This window comes from Anser cygnoides, chromosome 1 (genome assembly GCF_040182565.1).
Source record: "Anser cygnoides isolate HZ-2024a breed goose chromosome 1, Taihu_goose_T2T_genome, whole genome shotgun sequence".
Classification (NCBI taxonomy): Eukaryota; Metazoa; Chordata; class Aves; order Anseriformes; family Anatidae; genus Anser; species Anser cygnoides.
The window spans coordinates 75,086,175-75,106,968 of record NC_089873.1 but is presented as its reverse complement, the minus strand read 5'-3'; the positions used below and the strand labels follow the sequence as shown (position 1 = coordinate 75,106,968).

Below are 20,794 nucleotides of genomic sequence, written 5' to 3'. Positions count from 1 at the left end.
ATTATTTATTTATTTGAAAATCTGAGACATGTGGCAGGAAATAAATTCATAAACCAAACAGAGCTTTTAGCTAATTATTTGTTTCCTAGAAAGAATGGCAGCTTGATTCAGTTCCTTAAATACAGGACTCCAGTGCCAGCTAAGATTTCCCTAGCCTGTCTCCAGCTTTCAGTGGAGGAGGTAGAGGTCTCTCATAGGTCCAGTGCACACATGGATGATCTAGGGCAAGCCAAATGGTATTAAATGCACATGGTTAAGCATTCGTAAAGGGCCCTAAGTGTTTGGTACCAGCTTGCAAGGGTGCATTACATGCACTACATTGCGTATAGTAACATTAGTCACTGTTCCTAGTAAAAAAAAAAAGGAAAGGAAGTTGACCCATTTCTAGTAGTCATACAAAGTAGCATGTCAAGGTAATGCTTGCCTAGTGTTTTACTGTAAGTCTCTTCAAAATCAGGAAGCTATCTTCTAAGTCATATTATTATTGTGCCTAATAAATTTGAGTGAAGTGGTAGCCTTCATAGCATAGCACTGCACTTCAGTAGTGATGTTTATTCACAGCATTTTTATTTTCAGTATTGAGCAGGAGAGCACCCATCTAATCCTTCTCTGATAAATGGCTAGCTTCAGATGCTTCAAAGGAAGATACATGTGCCTTATTGAAAAAGCTGTGCAAAAAAAATGTAGTAAGACACATACACTTATCTCATTATACCTGCTTTTCACTTGTATATTTTATTTATAGATATCTATATTGCAATATATATACAATAAAAAATGCAGGCATAATTATTTTTGGTATAATGCCTTTTAAGGCTTAAGATATATTAACTTATTTTTCCTTTTAAAATGTTATATTACAACTAATTACACATTAGTAATTTTTGAAGTGTTTAGTATAGATTGTTGTTTCAAGTTTGGGACATTTTAAGGAAAAATGCCAGAACTGGTTTTGAAAATAAAAGGATAGCAAAAATACTATTTTTCATGTTATTACTACAACTTACCTTGGGTGAATTACACCCAGGTTAAACTACCACAAGAGAACAGCAGCCCTGTGAGGCTATACCTGACTTGTGCATGCATTTAGTGCATGTTGTTAGAATTTAAAATTGTTCTTTACGTTTCACAAGCAATTGAATACTTCCATGCTTCTGAAATTATTCAGTGCTGTGACAGAAACTGAATAGTGAGAATGCATTAGAAGGCTATAGAACTTTGAGAGGTTTAGATTACTCCTCACTGAAAAGTAGTTTATTTATCCACATATGTGAAATATTCCCCGATCCCTAGACAGGTTCTCAGTTCATTTTAAAAGGAAAATTAAACCCAAACTTCTTTGGTGGTCAAAACTCGGGGAAGGGTGACTACAGAAAGGAGGGAGAATAGAAAGTAACAATCAGGTCAGATCATGAGTTATGCCTCTAATAAAATGTATTCCCAAACAAACCCCTAAATAGTAAAATGTGTATCAGTGATTAAAATAAATAGACAAGAAAAAGCATAAAGTGATGTATTAATTCAGGTCTGAATCTGATAGTCACTGTGCTAAACCCAGTATGCAGCTGATCACCACAGAGCCGCTCACTCACTCCTCCCCCCAAGGGAGATGGGGGAGAGGATCCGAAGGGCAAAGCAAAAAAAGTGTGGGTCAAGATAAAGGAAGTTTAATAAGTGAAGAAGAAGAAAGAAAAAAATAGGTGATGTGAAAGCAATCACTCACCACTAGCAGACCAATGCCTAAGCAGTCCCCAGGCAATGGCAATTTTCAAAAAAACTCTCGCTCCAGTTTTATGGCTGGGCACGACATTATCTGCTCTGGAGTATCACTTTGGTCAGTTGGGTTCAGGGGCATCAGCAATGTGCCCCTGCAGCCTCCTTGCTGGTGAGAGGGACGGGAGCAATGAGAATCAGAGAAGGCCTTGATGGCGCTCAGCCACAGCTATGACACTGGTGTGTTACTGATGCTGTTTGGTCACCAGTCTATAACAGGGTATCACGGGGGCTGTTGTGAAGAAAATTAATCCCATGCCAGCCAAATCCAGTACACAGTGAAAAACCTTTATCAATTTATTACAATCTGTGTAATTTCAGTTGCTGTCTTTATTGGATCTCCGATTTCCTGAGAAAACAAAGCACAATATTTTACAAAGTATTCTTCTGGAAAATAACTTAAATCCTGAGCATGAAAGAGCCTTACCTCTGCTGATATCATTATGATAAAACTGGGGCAACTGCAAGGCTTTAAGCTGTCTGTTGCAAAGATTGCAGCTGTTACTGAAGTGGAATTGCTTGTGCAAATTCTCATCCTAGTTTTGAAATGTATTATTGAACAGGTTAGTGATATAGATGCTCTTATCTCTTCCTAATAATTTCTGGAGAATGGTCTGTCATGCTTCAAATGACTGTTTTGAGCTCATCTTAAAATGCATCTACCATAAAAAGTAAACAACCAGTGTACATCAAGTTACTACTGCACTACCTGTTAACAGTTAATCTGTGTATTTTTTAATTTAGCTACCAAATTTGTAAAGTACCAAGTTTTGAGAATGGTTGATCTTTATAAGCTTTCTGTATGAATCTATACAAATGTTCATATATATACATTTTATTTAGCACAATGACAATAATTTGAAAGCCTCTGACAATTTTGATAAACAGACATTAATTTTTTCCTTGAAAGGATAATTACTGTAATGTGCAAATAATCCCTCACTTTTTGCTTTGCTGCCATCCCTGATTTTATAAATGTGTTTCAATCTCCTACATGAGTTTAAGCATCAACATTCCTGCAAAATAAATCTAGGAGTTAAGTAGCCTGAAAGAATATTCTTATGGTATGACTGCATGCCAGTCCTCCCTTTATTAGGCAGTCCCTATCAGGTTAGTAAAATTAATAAATGTCCACAAATCCTAAAATTGTGTGCATTGTGATCTTGATAACATTGAAATAACGTTAGTCTGAAGTCTCGGTATTCCCAATCTGATTTTATACTCCCTTCTTCCCTACACAGAGCCACAGCCTACCTACTCCAAACTAAACCCTTTCTTTTCAGAATTATTTCTCCTTGCTCTGAGAGCTTTTTGCCCACACTGGGCAACTGCATCTTCTTCCTAGCCACATGGGTAAAGCTGCCAAACTTTATCCTCATTCTGAGTCACCACCTTAACACCTAACCTAAGTTTGTTCCACTGCCACTGCTTCTCTCCTTTTCTGACAAAACAAAGACTGGGCCCTGAGAACAGCTGCTCTGAGAGCCTGCCTGTCACTTGTGCCTATACTTTCCTTCCATTGACAGTTACATTTCCAATTCTTAACTGCAGTTTTCAGCCATGCATATAGACTTGAGAACTTCAGTATTAAGATTGCACAACTTAATATATCAGACTTGGAAGTAAAGAATGATCTTAGAGACAGAAGTCTGTAAATCTAGGGAACTCAAAAGGACTTTTGCATTTAGATTTTGATTTCAGCTCAGTTTAAAGGAGTGTGTCAGTTATAGCTAGAGAATAAACTGTCATTAGTAAGAATCAGCTTGAACACTTGCAAACAAGCATTGAGATTGTAGGCAAGAAAATGCATGATTCAACTAATTGATGAGGATATTACACTCGATATTACACTCGATATTACAGGCATTACATAGATACAGTACCGTAACAACTCTTACTGGAGCACAAAGATAACTTTAAGATATATAATACCCGGTGAAGTTTTAAGTATGGTGATTATGGATGCGTACTACAAGGGAGTATGAAGCAATGATGACAAAAATCTCCTTTTGAATTAAAAAGCAGTTCAAGAATGGAGGGTAAAAGAGGTTGTATGTACTCAGAGTTTGAAATACGTAGAACCAAACATATTTGGACTGTGAATATCCTTCTCCCCCCTTCTCCTCTTTTTTAAAATCATCCATCACTACAAAAAACTTTAATGCTATAGATAACTCCTGAAGAACAAATGCAACTAGTAATCATAGCACTCAACTAATTCTCAGTCTAACAGCTGACAGATTTCTGCACAAAACATCTCTGTGTGCTAGTAGCAAACATCTAGGGCAGATCTAACAAGCACCTAGAGAAAAAAACATGTGCCTACTCCCTGGAACAGTCAATTCTTCAGATTCAGAAAAATAACACAATACTCGCATACTGCAACGTCATGCACTTTTATTTAAGAATCTATGTATTTAAAATAAATAACATCATATCTAACTTATACTCATCTCAAAAACAGCTTACGTTTCATATTCAATGCTTCACATGCTCATATAGTCTTGTGTACACTTATAAAAATCTGGAACCCAACTTACTCTTTTTCTAAGAAATGGTCGTTTAGCAAGATGGTTGCAGATGGATGGTTGCAGAGGTTGCTTTTTTTCTTTTAGATGAGCTGAAAAACTAGTATATCTAAACAGTAGTTTTGTTTCTTCTAAATTTTCAGTCTGCTTTACCATGTCTGTGCCCACCACCTTTGATATCTTGAACTAAATTTTCAGTTACATTTCAAATTTCAGCTTTAGTTATTAAATGCAAAGATGCTTTATGCTATTCAATTAACAATCCATTTGATCTTGTTTTGTAGGAATTCAGTATTAAACTGAAATTAATTTTTCCCTGTGACATATATCAGTGAAAGATAAATTCAAGGTACAAAAGTTACCTGCTGACAAGAGCAATGAAAGCAGAACCATCAGCACATTCAAGGGCTGCTGACCACAACTTGTCATCGTTGGCTTTCATTGGTCCATTACAGAATCACCTGTTTGACAAGATGCAACAATATGGTTAAGTGTCTGTTTCATCTCATTTTCATTTGTTCAAACATGTGCTTCCCCACAAAGCTTTGGTTGACTGAGATTGTTTCACACAATAAGAAAAAAAAAATCATATGTCTTTCTGGACCGGGTTTTAGAAGAGAAATAAATTCTTGTTCATTCCTTTCTCATTTTACCCTGAATGTATACAGCTATTTATATACTTTTCATTAACCCAGGGTAAAGATAAATTTAATTTAAATTAAGTCTTTTTTGGATGTTCACACTTCCTCTGTAATCTAAGTTCAGCACGATTGCGCTTAGTTTATTGTTTCATGAATGGGCTGTTGTATTTTGCCTATAAGAACTAGAAGGATATAAACAATATAAAAGTAAATTGTCTGGTTTGAAAGTCAATCTGTTTTACCCCATTAGAGGGTGCAGTCGTTCAGAAAGTGAGATGGTTGGAAACATTTCAAAAAATGTTTTTTCATTAAAATCAAAGCATTTCATGGGATTATTCTTATTTCTTGTTTGGCTGGCAGGTGTTCATAAAAAGGCTCTCCTAGTCTTTTTGTAAAACAGCTCCACAACTGGTGGAATCCACACATCTTACATCCACCTTGATTCAACATCACCAGCTGTAGATCACGTAGCTATGGTGGAGGTTCTATCCCAGTGCAAACATCATCATCAATACCAGTAGGAACATCTGGTACCCTATCCTCTTGTCATTGCTAATGCAGACTAACACTGGTCTTCAGCATCCTGAACGCACATGGACATTGGAGAATAATGAAGAAGTAATTTGTTGATCTGTATAACACTAGGAGCTCAGGCTATAAACCAGACAGATGAGGTGATTCTGATGAAGGTTGGTGGGACACATCAAATACTTGGGTGTTTGTACCTCCCCCCACCAAAAAAAAAAAAAATAAGGTGTTTATAAAGGAGCAGCTTGGAAAAATGAGAGGAAAATGGCAATTTATGTCAACAATTAAATTGTTTCTGACATCTCAAGAGAAACATGATACCAAATGCTTACGAAATCAGTACCGTATAACAGATAAATAAAATATAGTTTACTAATTGATGCCTACTATAGACTACAGCAGCAAATTAAATACCGAGGCAACTGCACCCGTATTTTAAAAAAGGGAGAAAATATTAGCATTATTATCATAAATAACTGCATTCTGAGTAACATTTGTTGGCACAGGAGGAGGGGAGACACAGTGCTATTTACAAAGTGTTTAGGGACAACAGATTTCTCAGTAATAAAAAAATACATGTTCAGCACAAGTAAATTCTGTAAGAAGGCATCTTAGCAGATGAAGAGAACAGATCACAAACCTAAAAATCAGTGCTAACTTCTGTACAAGAAATCATGATAGATTACACTGTAATCTGCAAGTGCGACTAAAGTCCAAACCACTATAATGCTTGTAGCTTTAAAATAAATCAATTCCTCAAACGGGAAAACTATTAGAGGCCATAACACTATGAAGGGAAAAAATGGGACAGAAAATTATGAACGCTAAGTAGGAGCATATTAAGAATATTTCTCTAAGCACCAACTCTGTTTGAAAAAGCCGTCACCTTTTTCCGAAGGAATATCACATCAATTAAAATATCAATCAGATTTAAAGGTAGAATTTCATTAAAAAAAGAGTAACACTGAGTATAAGACAAAGGTTAAGAATGTGGAAGTTTAATCAAGCAAAACTGATTAAAAGAACAAGCTATTACCCATATTGTAAGGAATAAAGAGAATAAGATTTTTTTCCTGTGTAAACCAAAGCAGCAGGAATTCCAATAGTGATTCATTACAAGAAGAAAATCTTGGCTTTAGTAACAGTTAATTAAAAAGAGATCAATAAGCACTTATGTTGTGTATCTGGGGAGACACAGATGTTTGGTATAGCTGAGACTATTAAATAATTCCATACGAAGAATAATTTAGGATGACATTAATGAGTTAATACCAAAGTTCATAATTTTAAATCTGCAATTCTGTGTAATTTGTGTCCAGTTATTTCAGAAGAGATGGCTGGGGAGCATATATATCCTTTTCTTGTTACTTCTGTTGGTAAACTATGGTGGCTTTCAAAGGACATGAAGAAATCTAATGACATTTTAAGCAGTAAATTGGATAATCCAGGTAATTTTAAGCTTGTGAGAATGATAAGGAGAAAGTTAATAGAATGCTTAATATAGAACCCAATTAATAACTAGTTAAGGAGAGTAATATAATTAATGCATATCACAGTGGGCTTGTAGAAAGTAAATTGTATGTTTCAGTATTGATGTCGATGAAGGCTGCCTAATAAAGACAGTAATAACATCATAGATTTTTGTAAAATAGTTTATTAAGTAGTATGTAATTTGATCAGGAAATGAAAACGATGCAAAATAACAATATAGTGTGTCAGCTATGGAAGACTAACTCAGACTACAAATAAGATGCATATTTTTTAAAAAGTACAGTCTTACTGGCAATGGAGTGCAACTTTACTAGAAGAAAGAAATCTACAGAAACCTAGAAGCGTTTCAGGGAGGGGAAAATTTACCCAATTATGTCCAATAAAAAGTGGCAACAATGATTATGGCATTTTAATCCAAGTTTTGTGATGCTTGCCAGCTCAGAAGATCAGAGTGAGGAGACTTGAATGGTAGAGACATGTAAAAGAGGCCAGGAAAATGACACAGAGGGAGAGACAGACAGACAGACAGAGAGAGACAGAGAGAGAGAGAGAGAGAGAGAGATCTGGTGTATCATCCACCAATCAGTGTATATGTATACATACAGTGATATGGTGTATCATGACACCAGCCAGTGGATGTATGTATATATGTATATATACATACACATATAAATGTACATATAGAATCACAGAATGGTTTGAATTGAAAGGGACCTTTAGGACCACCTAATTCCAACCTCCCTGCCATGCGCAGGGACATCTCCCACCGGCCCAGGTTGCCCAAAGCCCCATCCAGCCTGGCCTTGAACACCTCCAGGGATGGGGCTTCCTCAACTCCTTTGGGCAGCCTGTTCACCGTTTTAATTTTTTAATTTTTATTTTTTAAAAAACAACAACATTTGAAGAAAGACAATTTTTTGTTGTTGTTTTCTTTTTATAAAATTCAAACAGCTTGTGACAAACCCAGTGGAAAAGGAAAAGGGCCTGGAAGCTAAGAGATTAGGTTTTCTTCCTTGTTCTGTACATTGGTGATTAGATGTGTGGTCTAATGCACCAATTTTAATTTTCAATGCAGCATTTCAAGCTTATTTGTGGTCAGTGTGGTAGAAAGGGGAACACCCATTCTTTTCCCTGTCCCTTGACAACCCATTCCTAGCCTTACACCACCTCCTCTTTTCTGCAATTGCAAGTGTCTCTGCAGCTACATCATAAATTAGGCTGAAGAAATAGCTTGGGAATCACAGTTTTAGAGGGTGGTGGTTCCCCTCCCTCCCTCCCCCCTCCCCCAGCATTTCAACATTTCTACTATGAGACAGAAGTAATGGTCCTTACATTTTTTTTTTTTTCCTAAGCGCTTTGCTGTCTTTTCACAAAACAAGGATTATGTTAGGAATATCGCTTTTGCTTGCAGAAGATGCAACAATGAATGATTCAAAGAGAACAAAATTCAAAAGAAAGGTGCTGTGATGTTATGATCAAGGAGAATAGACATTAATATGAGACAACATTGCTTTTTGTTCCAGCTGACAGAGCCTGTGGTTGCACTGCACCTTCTAATCTCACCACCACTAGAGAAACCAAACTCATTTGCGTTTAACCTCCCCCCTCACCGTGTGATCACTAGATGCAGTGATTAGATATATGTATCAGATCATTATACCGGACTTTACTCTTTAGTCACACACTGTGACATTCTAGCTCATTCTTTGCTGCTATGTACACTGCTTTGGTTATCCATATGTTTTTATCTAGCAGTGTTTTCTTGAAAGGAATCAGTGAATCATTTGAAAGAAAAGCTGCCAAGAGAAATAACCATTTCACGTGGCAAGATTTTATCCAGAAATATTTTTTCCCTTCACTCTGAAGGAAGGGTAAAGCTATATTTAGGTGAGGTGCTTGAAAGATATTGTACATTTTTGCTGTTGTTGTTATTAGAAAGAAAAAAAGGTGCTAGCAAGAGGATTATTAAATACATCAGCACAGTCTCATAAGTTAGCTCTCTGCACAGAATAACAGAAGATAAGGCTAGTAGCAATCCAAGAGATCATCTAACCCATCTTTCTGTCACAGGATTAAGTACACCTAAGTACATTCTTAGCAGAAGTTTACAGAATCATCACCACCAGAGGGGTTTTCCAGCCTCTGAGGGCGATACCCTTCCAGTGTTTGTCCAATCTCATTGCTAGAAAGTTTTCCTCTACCTAACTTGCAGCTCCTTTGCTTTTGTTCAAGCCCATCCTCTTGAGTCCAATGGACCTGGAGAACAATTTGCTCAGAGACACACTGGTTACACCTTTCTCTGTGTCAGCTTTCAATTAATACATACAAAAAGTGCCATCATACCCCCACTCAGTCTTCTCTTAGGCTCACAACTTCTACTTCTTGCAATCTTTCCTTTAAGAACACATTCTCTACACCTCTTCATAAATCTTGCGCTACAGTTTATGGTAAGGATATCACACACTTCTGTGGTGTGCCTGCAGCACTGTTTCAGCTTCAGTTGTTTAATTCATACTTTGTTAGTGCTCAGAAGGTTCTATTAAATACCCCTGTGCTTGCCAAGTTAGATAAAATTACAACATTGCAAATGTGCGGAGAGCCACAGGGCTTCTGCTAAATCTCACAGTTAGTCAAAAGATATGTAGGTATGTTATAATCAGATAGGAACATCTACATACAGACATAACAATATGCCATACAGACATAAAAACATGCCACCGCATGTGACATAATTAAGGACTCCTACTCCTTTTCACACCAATCTCCAACAGGTCTTCCAATTTTAGTGAGTACCAGCGACTGGCCCTGGGAAATCCTGTCACAATGGCAGCTGCAGTGATGGGCTTCCTTCCTCTTTGTCCACTGTACTCTTGGGACACAGAAGTCATCTTTCACAGTTCTGATTAAATGACAGCTTCAAAAGGCTCCAATTTCCATCTTCTCTTATTCCGCAGTCTCCTCCTGAGAAATGCCCTCACTAACCTCAGAGACATACTGGCTTTCCTCCACTTCATACATTACTGGGACAAGAAGAGTCCCTGTCAGGGAAATGGTCTCTCTCAACCTATTTGCTCATTTCAAGTCAACAGACAACACAGGCTGGATTGTGGCAGTGGTAAGGGGACTAAATATAATGGAGCCAAGGCCACAACCGCAGTGGTTGAGAAAACTGTTTATGATCAGATGGAAAAATAAGGCTGTGGTCTGAACCTAACTTCTAGCTCAGCTCTGTTAGCTTCTCACATTAACATGGGGTGAAAAATGCATCTTGAATGAGTTCATGCATGCTATTACAATGAAATTACAGTCTTACTACAAAGGCAGCAATGTAATTGGTATGAAATAAAACCTGATTATTAAGAAAATGTGGTTCCACACTGCAATAACCTCAAAAAATTATGAAAAGCAGATACTTAAATTTTAAGTTAACAGTTGTCTTACTTTAAATAACTAAAACAGACCTATGCAAAAGAATTGCTGATAGAAAACCTTTTGGATCAGAGTGGAGCATTAATATGACTTGTTACTTCCCTAAAAACATCTTAATACATATGCTTGAAGTATCTACACAACTGCAGATAAAGCACGCAGTTAGGGTTTAAGTACTGTGAAAGATGAACAAACTTATATTACACTTACTTGGTTATAAAATTCTTTCCCCTTATTTTTTTTAAAATTTGAACTGAAAATACGAATTAGTTCGTTTTATCCCTCCTACCCCTCCTCCTTCTCCCGTTTATTATTTCCTCCCTGCTAAATAGCTATAAAGAGACAACATACATGAAAAATACAGCTCTTAATGAAGGACAGCCTGGAGACCACCTTACGAGATTTAAGCAGTCTATAGTTGTTATTAGTAAGAGAAGGCCAAGAAACTCGTACATGCTACAACTGTCTATTACAACACCAAAGCTGCTCATTTATCTCCTTCCTCTTTATTCCCTTCCCTTTTCACCAATACATTTAGCCCTTTCCTACACCCTGAGAGACACATCATGTGCATGCAAATTGAAAATGAATTTTAGCAGTTCCTACCCTGACTGTGTAGTACATTGTGCTGCAGAGTGACAGAGAAGTCAAAGGATTCAATACAAAAGCATAATTAATTTGAGAGAATCAGTGGTACATTCAGACCTTTCCATCAAAAAAATTAACTGATGAGAAACTTTCCTATGCTAACATGAAATCTTTATTGACAGCCAAATTCCTCACCATCTCTGCAGCAAAAGTTAAGATATTAAAGGTATTGCTATAATGTAGCTGTATTGCAGCATTCCACAAAAATGTTAAGTGATCAATTTCTTGGTGCAAATTTTTCTGTTCTGCAACAGGCCCTTCACTGTATACATCAGATCTCATTTTGGGGAAAAAATACCTAAGTTACTTCAGTGAGACAGTCAGATGTGTAAAAGTAACAGCTACAGTTGTGTTGATTTAGCCTATGTTCTTATTTGTGTGTATTCAGCATAGATGGAGGCAGCTGACAGAGTCTTGTTATCGCCATCCAGGACTCTTATTTTTAATCAACTAAGCTCAGTCTTTTGAAGGCACACCTTAGATCAGATACACACCTGGACACATACCTGAGCTAAACAAAGCAGATGAGCAATTTTGTGCCACCGTGTTCTAGTTTCAGCTCACGCAGCTGGCAATCTGGCTGCTATATTAAATTAATTAATATATAAAACTCATCATGATGAAACTGTAAAGTCTGGTCTATTCACAGAACAAACAACATGAAACAAAATTTTGACTCTGAAATTATGAACGATCTTCTTGATATCCCATGAGGGAGGAATGACAACGAAACACGCAGCTTTGCAATTATTTTTTAAAAGAGCTAGAGAAAAGGACAGGTTTCATTTCAAGTCATTACAAATCTCTACTGTTAATCAAGATATCATTTCAGACTTTAAGAAATGCACAGCTCTTCTCTAAGGAAACTTAAGCTTGCATTTTGAGCTATCTCCATTTTGAGAATCTCCATGGTCTAATAGACAAGTATTTCTTATCTATGTATTACAGAATAATACTAGCACCTGAGAACGCCTTGCACACTCAGCAAGTTTGCAGCTGAGTGGTGCAGTCAATCGATACAAGAGAAGGAAGGGATGCTATCCAAAGGGACCTGGACAAGCTTGAGAAGTGGGCCCATGTGAGCCTAAGGAGGTTCAACAAGGCCAAGTGCAAGGTGCTGCGCCTACGTCGGGGCAATCCCACACATGAGCACAGACTGGGAGAAAAACTCATTGAGAGCAGCCCTGCGGAGAGGACTTGGGGGTTCTGGTGGACCAAAAGCTTGGCATGAGTCAGCAGTGCGCACCTGCAGCCCAGAAGGCCAACTGCATCCTGGGCTGCATCAGTAGAGGGGTGGCCAGTAGCAGGTTGAGGGAGGGGATTGTCCCCCTCTGCTCTGCCTTGTGAGGCCCCACTTGGAGTGCCACAGCCAGCTCTGGGGCCCGCAGCACCATAAGGATGTGGGGCTGTTGGAGCAGGTCCAGAGGAGGGCCACAAGGATGATCAGAGGGCTGGAGCACCTCTCCTGTGAAGAAAGGCTTAGAGAGCCGGGGATGGTCAGCCTGAAAAGAGAAGGTTCCGGGGAGACCTCCTTGTGGCTTTTCAGTACTTAAAAGAGGGCTTAAAAAAAGATGGAGGGCAACTTTTTGCTCAGGCAGATAATGAGAGGACAAGGGAGAATGGTTTTAAACTAAAAGAGGAGAGACTTAGACAGAGGTTAGGAGGAAATTTTTCATTCAGAGGATGGTAAGGCACTGGCACAGGCTGCCTAGAGAAGCTGTGTATGCCCCATCCACCATGGAGGTGTTCAAGGCCAGGCTGGATAGGGATTTGGGCAACCTGGTCTGATGGGAGGCATCCCTGACCATGGCAGGGGGGTTGGAAGTGGATGATCTTTAAGGTCTCTTCCAACCCAAGCCATTCAAACACGTACAAGTCAACATAGCAGTGACCCTGGCTAGTATATTTTTGCTATCCACCTGAGAAAAATGTAGTATCTCAAGAAATGATGTATCTGGTGTAAAATAAGTAAGTAAACTTTAGTTTCAGCAACATGGGGTCAGCTGTATATGTACCAAAACTAGGAACTACTTATAGTCTCTGCTGGATCACTTTTGACCCATTTTCAGTTCAAAATTGCCTCTCATGAAAAATAAACCTTTCTGGTAAAAGTCTGTTGGCATGAGAATTATATTTCATTCTCATATTCTTGAACATTGACAATTATTTTCTGTATCTAAGCAGATTTGTTTCTAACCTTTTGTTACTCTGGGTTTGTAAAATGGTTTAAAAAAAAATCTTTTGCTCAAAAGTGAAAACATACAAGCAGTAAGTTAAGCAAAAGTTAAAGTAGACCCAGAAAAACCTTCAATTTAGACATGTCACCTGAGGTAAACTGGGAACATTCTACACAATCTATTGTTGTGTGTTGTTGGTTTTGGGAAAATGATGTAAAATACCTGTCAGAAAATGAAGAACTGGCCCTCCTCGAGACATCTGTGATGGTATGTCCAAATGTTTCCTACGTTCTTCTCAGTGACATCACAAGTGAAGGCAGTTCTTAAAACAGACAGGAACAGGATAACGAGCTGTCACTGCACCAGCTGAGTAAAAAGGAAATCGTGTGGGAACCTTGAACCAGCAAATGTTGGAGAGAAAAGCTGTGTGGCAGAAGGTGAAAGTAACTTTTTTTCACCTCTTCTTCTGCCTCATTCCTGTTAAACACACCAACCTTGTTCTGCAGCTGAAAATGCACTCTTCACAGCTATACCTTGAATACTTTAAAAAACAAACAAAGCAAAACAAAAAAAAAACAGCTTTAGAGCATTATGTGCTGGTGTTACTGCAACCACACTAGCGTATAGCCACTCTAATTAAACAAACAAACAAACAAACCTCAAAATTTTGGAACCCTCACACTACTGAACTGTTAACAAGAATTTTGTTTTGAAAGTTCCAAGGCACCAGAACCATGAAAAATGCTAGTGAATCCATTCTCCTCTCCTCTTAGGCAGAAATACTTGCAGGACAAAAGAAAGGATGATTGTCAGTAGGTGTGGAGGCTGCCAAGCAGAAGGGTAAAAGGGATACAGAGCAACAGAAAAGTGATTTTTTTTTATCGATTTAACATTTTTTTGTGTGCACGCACTTTTGAAACTGAAATACCGGGTAAAACAAAGCTGTGTAGCTAGCTGATGGTGGCATCACAGGCTGCAACATTTGCTTCGCCTCTTTTGTTTTACTGAATGCATGAAGCGCTTCTTTAATGCATAGCTCGGGGTTTCTACAGATTTTCTGCTGTTCAGAGGTCTGTGTGAGAGAAGCTACTTGAAAAGACTTGTATAGAATTCCATAAAAATGCTGCTTCTTGATGGCACGTGGATCAAGCACTGAGAAACACCCGTCCCACTGAACCCACTGGAGCTAAGCAAAAAAACAGGAATCGGTCAGAAGTGTTAACTGCAGACAGGCCACAATTCATTCAGAAGGGGCTTTCTTTATTTAGCATTTATTTATATATTCCCAGTGGGCATCCATACCTTACATATACAGAGTATACTCCTTGGTGTTCAAGTACAGTAATACAGTGAAATCTAGTCATGAAGTGCAGGCATCAACAGCATGCTTTTCTCCATGCAGCCATGTACCTGTGAAATGGCTTCTACCCAAACACTTGCCATTTGTATGTCTAATAGTTTCAGCAATACACAGAGGACAATTTTTATAGAAAGAGACTCTGAAAGCCTAATATATAGGCTGGAATGGCCTGCAGCTCAGCTCGTGCCCAAAACAGGTTCTAACATGCTATTCTGGGTCATTCCTACAAAAAGCAACCACTGTTTACGTGATCCGTATGTACACTTCTCTCTGCATAGCTATTTGAATAGTTTGCTTTGTTGAAAAACTGGTAAGAATTAGTTTTGCATTTTTAAAATGGTGAAGCATAAATACAAAAATTGAATGCCTAAAGAATTTAATTGCATTTAAAGAACATTCATTGCCATTACAAAGATTGATGAATATACTTGGCTTCAGTCATAGGATTTAGCTGGGTGCAGAATTATGGCTCTACTGAGTTTTGTTGTCAACCACACTTGAAACACAATTTCACCTTTGTCTGGTACATGTGCATGTCTGAGAGGAAGTCAATGGGCTCACACCATATACTGGAGACTGTAATGCAATCACCCCATGACCCAGTCAACAGTAAAAGACCCTAAGCACACAGGCTCATGACTACAAAGCAACTGACAGGAATTACCACCCTGTGTATGTGTCAGCCCCTAAGCTGAAAACTGGCTCCATGGTGGAAAACAAAGCATTCCTACAAAACCATTCACCCATCTTTAAACCAGGATTTAATTTCTAGTTTCAACATCCTCCTAAACCCACCTTACATCAGCATGCAATAACAGGGAGCACACTGCAGATGGAAAGTGGTCTGAGTCATTCATAAAATAAACATGACCCATCCATGCATTTTTATTTGGATCAATTTGTTTAAGCTTCTTCAACACAGAAAAGGGCATTTATTTCTGCATATTGTGTAAAGTAACTTTTCCTCGGTGTTTTGATTAGCTCCTTAGGTAACTTATAATTTAAGTTCTAGGGTAAAATACTGGTTTTATTGAAGTAAGTGGGAGTTTTGTCTTGAAGTCAACAGGATCAGCTGCTCACATCTGCAGTAACAAACTATTACTTGTCTTTGGGTTGCAGTAGCCAATGTAGTTCCACGTGACAGAACTTTCTGAAATGGTCCCTCTGAATGTGACAATTGCTCTCCCTTCACCTTGTACACCAGCATACAGAAAATCATTGACAGAACATACCAACTCTAAATAACACACACAAAGTATAACATTTATCGTGTATGTTACACAGCAAAGATTATTAGCAAGCAGTACTGCAGTCATGCAGTCTATTTCTTCTCCTAGATACTTTAGAGTCCAAACAAATGAAAAAATAATAGTGGAGAGTGGGTACTATTTCTATTTTCCAGAGAGAAAATGATGCACGGAGAAGTTACAGTCATAAACGAAGAACATATCAAATTTGGGAACTGCACATCAAGTTTCTAGATCTGATGACTTAAACAGGAAACACTGATTAAAAATGCCATGCTCCTGTGAAAACTGACCAGGTTAGGGGAAACTGAAAAAAAAAAGGCTCATTCTCTATGAGAATATAAACTCATTTGATGTTTAAGTAATTTTCATACAGTTTACACACGAAAGACTGCCTGGCTAGGTAATTTTGCTTACCCTACTTATTAATAGTCAAATTTGAAGTCATTATAAGCCTCAGTGATGCCTTTGGTCTTAGTAAAGCTGGAAAGCGGAGTCAGAAGTCCAACTTAGGACAGGAACTAGATGCCTGCCATTGTCTCTGAGATACTCCTGCAAAATCTCTAACCCAAGGAACTCAAAGGAGAATTACTTAACCTGTGTATAATTAAATACACACCTTAATGTATGGAAAGATTGTGATGAAGGACACCAATAATGCTTTAAACCATCCTTGCAGATTTTTTTTTTTTTTAAATCACAGTTATGTATCTTAGAACAGCCATACCAACCTTCAAATTCAGAGACAGGGAGGAACAGGTCACAACTTAGATGTGCTAAAGAAGCCAAATAAGAATGTAGAGTTTTAAATCACTGGAATGATTTGAAAAAATAGATTTTTTTTTTCTGGAAATTATGGCTGATTAACTACATTTCCTATCTGCAGCAACACCACATTATATGCATTACTTCATCACGGGCTAAGTGAAGAATCCATTATCGGCACAGGGAACTGTTTCTCACAACCTAATCCCAATGATGCATTCTTTTGGGTATTTCAGAAAAATGAAATTGGTTAATTTATTAAGTGATAATTTTATTATCCTTTAATACCGATAGTGTTAGCTGTTCTATTTGAATCAGCAACAGAGAAAACTGGTCATAAAACCTAGCATATGACCAAAAAAAAGCTGGTGCTACAGCTTCTAAGGGAGCACACTATACATGCAGATTTTATAAGCAGAATATTACTCTAATCTTAATATCTCTATGGGCTTTCAAGGCCTGTTTGCAAACGTCCTATCTATTGTCACATAGTTTTTTGGACCCTCTTGTATAATAAAAATATAATCTTTTGGCAGGTACCACAAACACTCATTCTGCAGTGAGTTTCTTTTCACTAACCGTAAGACTTTTCATGCCCATCGTGTAATGCGTTTGTCAGTATGGATGAAGTCATATACCCCAGACAATCAATTGTGTCTTGGGACAGTAAATGACATCCAAAATACACTGAATTATGAAATCCTTAGAACTCAAGTATAGTTGCACTGAACCTAATGAGGTCTGTGAAGTGCAGAGAAGCTTTTTATTTAGGCTTAACTCACTTCAGCTGGAAGTTCTAAAACTGAATTCCAGCCTTCCCACAAAAGAAAAGGTCTTGTATTCAGAAAGAACTGAAATCTTCCTTCCTCATTTTACCAATGAATATCAACTCAGAGAGACATTTGTGGAAAATTCTGTGAAAAAAACCAAACAGTTAAGGTTTAAGAGGCAAAAGAGGAGATGAGATAGAAATTAATGAAAAGTGGGGTCTTCCAGGTAAGAAAACAGAAGCCAGATGCAGAGGTGATTGTCATGTGTCCCCGCCCCCCCCCCCCCCCCCCCCGTCTAACCCTATCCTTTTCCTTCCCATCTTCTACCCACTTCAGCTACCTGCATCATGGTTTGGTCCATACAGTCAAAATAATGGAAATAGAAACAACCAGAGGACTTCTGAAGAACACTTCTGAACACTTCCTTGAATTTTATTTTGGTTTTGGCTGCCTCCAAAATCCTGCTCTACCTACTCGTCATCTCTAAACTTACTGACATGATCTTTTCTAGCCACAAATTAAAGCCACCAGTCCATTCTTCAGCTTCCGTGGTAATCAACTATTTTCTACACTATTGAACATATTGCTTTGATTTGTGAAATTTGAACTACATTCATATATTAATTTGTCCTCTCCTGGTTGTGCTGTTCTCTCTTCCTCCACAAAAATCCTTATTTTGGTTAATCCCCTTACTCTTGAACTCTTTATGTTTTAATACCTGGTCTTCACATCAGTTATACGGGTGAGCGTAGACTGCAATATGTTCTGGTGCACTTTGTTGCATGTCATCACCCATCCAGGATTACCATCCTATTCCAATGATGCACTACAAGCACCACAGCAAAGGCGAAGAACCCTCTCTCTAGCCTTTTCCACAGGCTTTTGAATAGTAAGGGTGTCTGCCGTCATATCTACAGTAGGTCTTAAATACAAACACAAGTGAAACAAGCTTTTAAATATTTTGTCAGGAAGTTTTGCCTTAAGAAAATTATCTATTTTTGTGGTTATAACAAAACGTATCAGAAAAACACCAGCCTTCCCAAGAAGCCTTAGGGAATCCATGGTCTTTCACGCAAAGATTTAGTTCTTATTTAGCATCTTATCCATCCTATGGGAAAGTTCCTATCCTATCCAATGGAAAAGTTCCTATCCTATCCAGTGGAAAAGCTGAAAGTGTCCTGTCCGCAATAACAACAACAAAAAAAATCTACTCACTGAAATCTTACTGATTACAGGAAATCAGCTGCCCTAATAATAGTTTACACAGTTTTCAAAAGCCAGAATAATAAATACCTTATTCCATGTGCATGAATTCTGAGATTTTTTTCTGCTTCTCTACTGCATTGAGACACTGTTCATCTTGTTGCCTCATCCAAAAATGTGATATAAACAAATTTTCTGAAAATTATGTGTATTTGTTACACATTTAAACATAGCAGAAGTGAAAGATTAGCCTAATCACTGGAACTTCAAACTGTTGTAGCCTGTCCCCCACTTCCTTCCTTCCAGGTAGTATTATACCTTGCTACAACTGCTATAACTATAGTTTAAACATTCTAATTTTCTGTTTACTGGCCAGGCTGGTAGCACCATTACACAGCTATATTCTAGTTAGTTAAGTTCACCTCTATCTTTTCAATCCAGTTCTCTATATTTCTTTCCTGTGTAATTTAACTCGTAAGAGTTTATACAAGTTCTTGTTCTTAAGAAGTCTTCTTTGAGCAAAAGAGCCTATCTCCTAGTTTCCTACTTGACTGTAGCATAAACCGGAATAGGTCATTTTGTCTACACTGCATGCACCAAAGCATCCATAAAGTCAGCTAAAAAGGGCTGTTTTTTAAAAATGTGAAATGTTTCACATTCTAAATGCAGACACTGAAGAATAAAAACAGGAAAAAACACCAAATGTTGCTCTAGAAATGCCTAAGTGCTTTTTTTATTTCTCTTTAATTTATAGAGAAAGAGAAATATATGTTGTCTTGGGTCAAGTGAAACATTCTTTGGTTGACTTGACAGTTTTTTCTTCCTTCCTTGAAAAAGCAAAAATATTTCTGTTTAACCCTATTTAATGTCACTCTGTTCCCCACACAGTATACTTTATTTTTTCCATATGGCCACCCAGAAACCTACATTTAATGACAACTTCATTACATTGAAATCAATGACAGGATTTTCAATAAAAGAACAAAAACTGTAAGTTTTGTTTCTTAACACTAGATTTTTAGTAGTATTCCTGTAGGTTAGAAAGAGGCTACAACTAAATTCGTATTAAAAACTTGGCTGTCATACCAGTCACAGGTCAAATTCATTTTTCCTTTTCCAGAACAGACTGCTAGATATTTGAAAATGGACATTAGCAAAAATTTATCTTAGAGGTAAATTTCTTCTATATCCCTATAATTAGAAGCTCTGGAATGTCTGGAATTAAAACAAACAAACGAACAAAACAAAACACTGAAAACTCTTTAGTTACTGGAACAGTGAATTACTACACAGTTATTTCGTTGTGTCTGTTAAGTGCCTACTCTTCTCTGGAGCTCTTGTTGGCACAGATACCTTTTACCTCAATGACTTCTACTGATTAGTTGTTGTAAATAAATAGTAAAGGCTATTTGACCAGTTTAACATTCTCTTCGCTTGATCACCTCTAATTTTTTAGAGGAGGTCCGTTTGAATCCCACTTCCCAATAAAGAGTTTCAATCTTCTCAGTATTCTTTCTGGAGCAAGTTTAGTGTCACATGTCATGTGAGGAATATGGGAGAAATTCAAGAGTCCTTGATTATGAAACTAGGACTGTTTTAATAAAACTTGGATCATAATGCTTATTACAAATACATGCTTAGAAAATGGAAGGGTATTGAAACATGCTTAGAAAATGGAAGGGTATTGAAACATCAATTAATTTGAAGAAGTAGGGAAATGATTTTGAAATGGTTTAAATTAGATTGATGTTTACATAGCTTAAAAACTGTGTTTTCTTCAAGAAGTTGCATCATAAGCAGTTCAGAAACCCTACCTATTAGAAATACTACCCAGGGAATATCAAAAAGTCAGTTAAAAGGAGGCCTTGTTCTTAACCTAATATATTCCTAGCTAGGAGCTATTTGTTCTCTCTGGATACTTTGGATCTGTATCCCCATCCCAAAACCCACCCCTATCTTTACACCAGTTGTATACTGAAAATACCAAACTAGCATGGTTTAAATGCAATTTCACCTTGCTTCTAATCTCTAGGAATAGCAGCTTCTGAAGGTGATTTTAAACAGATGAATTTCCAAAGCAAGTCATGCAATTCATTATCTTCCTCATAAGGTAATTAAAACTAATTGGGAAGCCCATTCCAACTTATACGAATCACAAATCTCTCTCAGTCTAAAAAGAAAACGTGTCTTGTGGTATAGCACTGATTAAGAAAGGATTTGTCTTAAGAAAATCA

General features: G+C 37.5%; 1 protein-coding gene across 34 annotated transcripts in view; it reads right to left on the bottom strand.

Moving 5' to 3' along the window:
• The window catches only part of SHISAL1 (shisa like 1), an 82,620-nt gene that overhangs the window by 41,899 nt on the left and 19,927 nt on the right, over positions 1-20,794 (bottom strand). For 26 of the 34 annotated variants that reach the window (XR_007160077.2, XR_007160078.2, XR_010832699.1 and 23 more), the window contains one exon: positions 4,664-4,762. The exons of 1 other annotated variant lie outside the window; for it this stretch is intronic. Coding sequence is in view for 22 of the 33 variants with exons in the window: in XM_067000288.1 (XP_066856389.1) it covers positions 4,664-4,743 (80 nt within the window). In the remaining 11 variants the exon portion in view is untranslated. Of the gene's footprint in view, positions 1-1,723; positions 2,123-4,663; positions 4,763-13,437; positions 13,582-20,794 lie in introns of those variants that run through there. 7 more of the 34 variants (XM_067000267.1, XM_067000291.1, XM_067000296.1 and 4 more) reach the window with 2 other exon arrangements.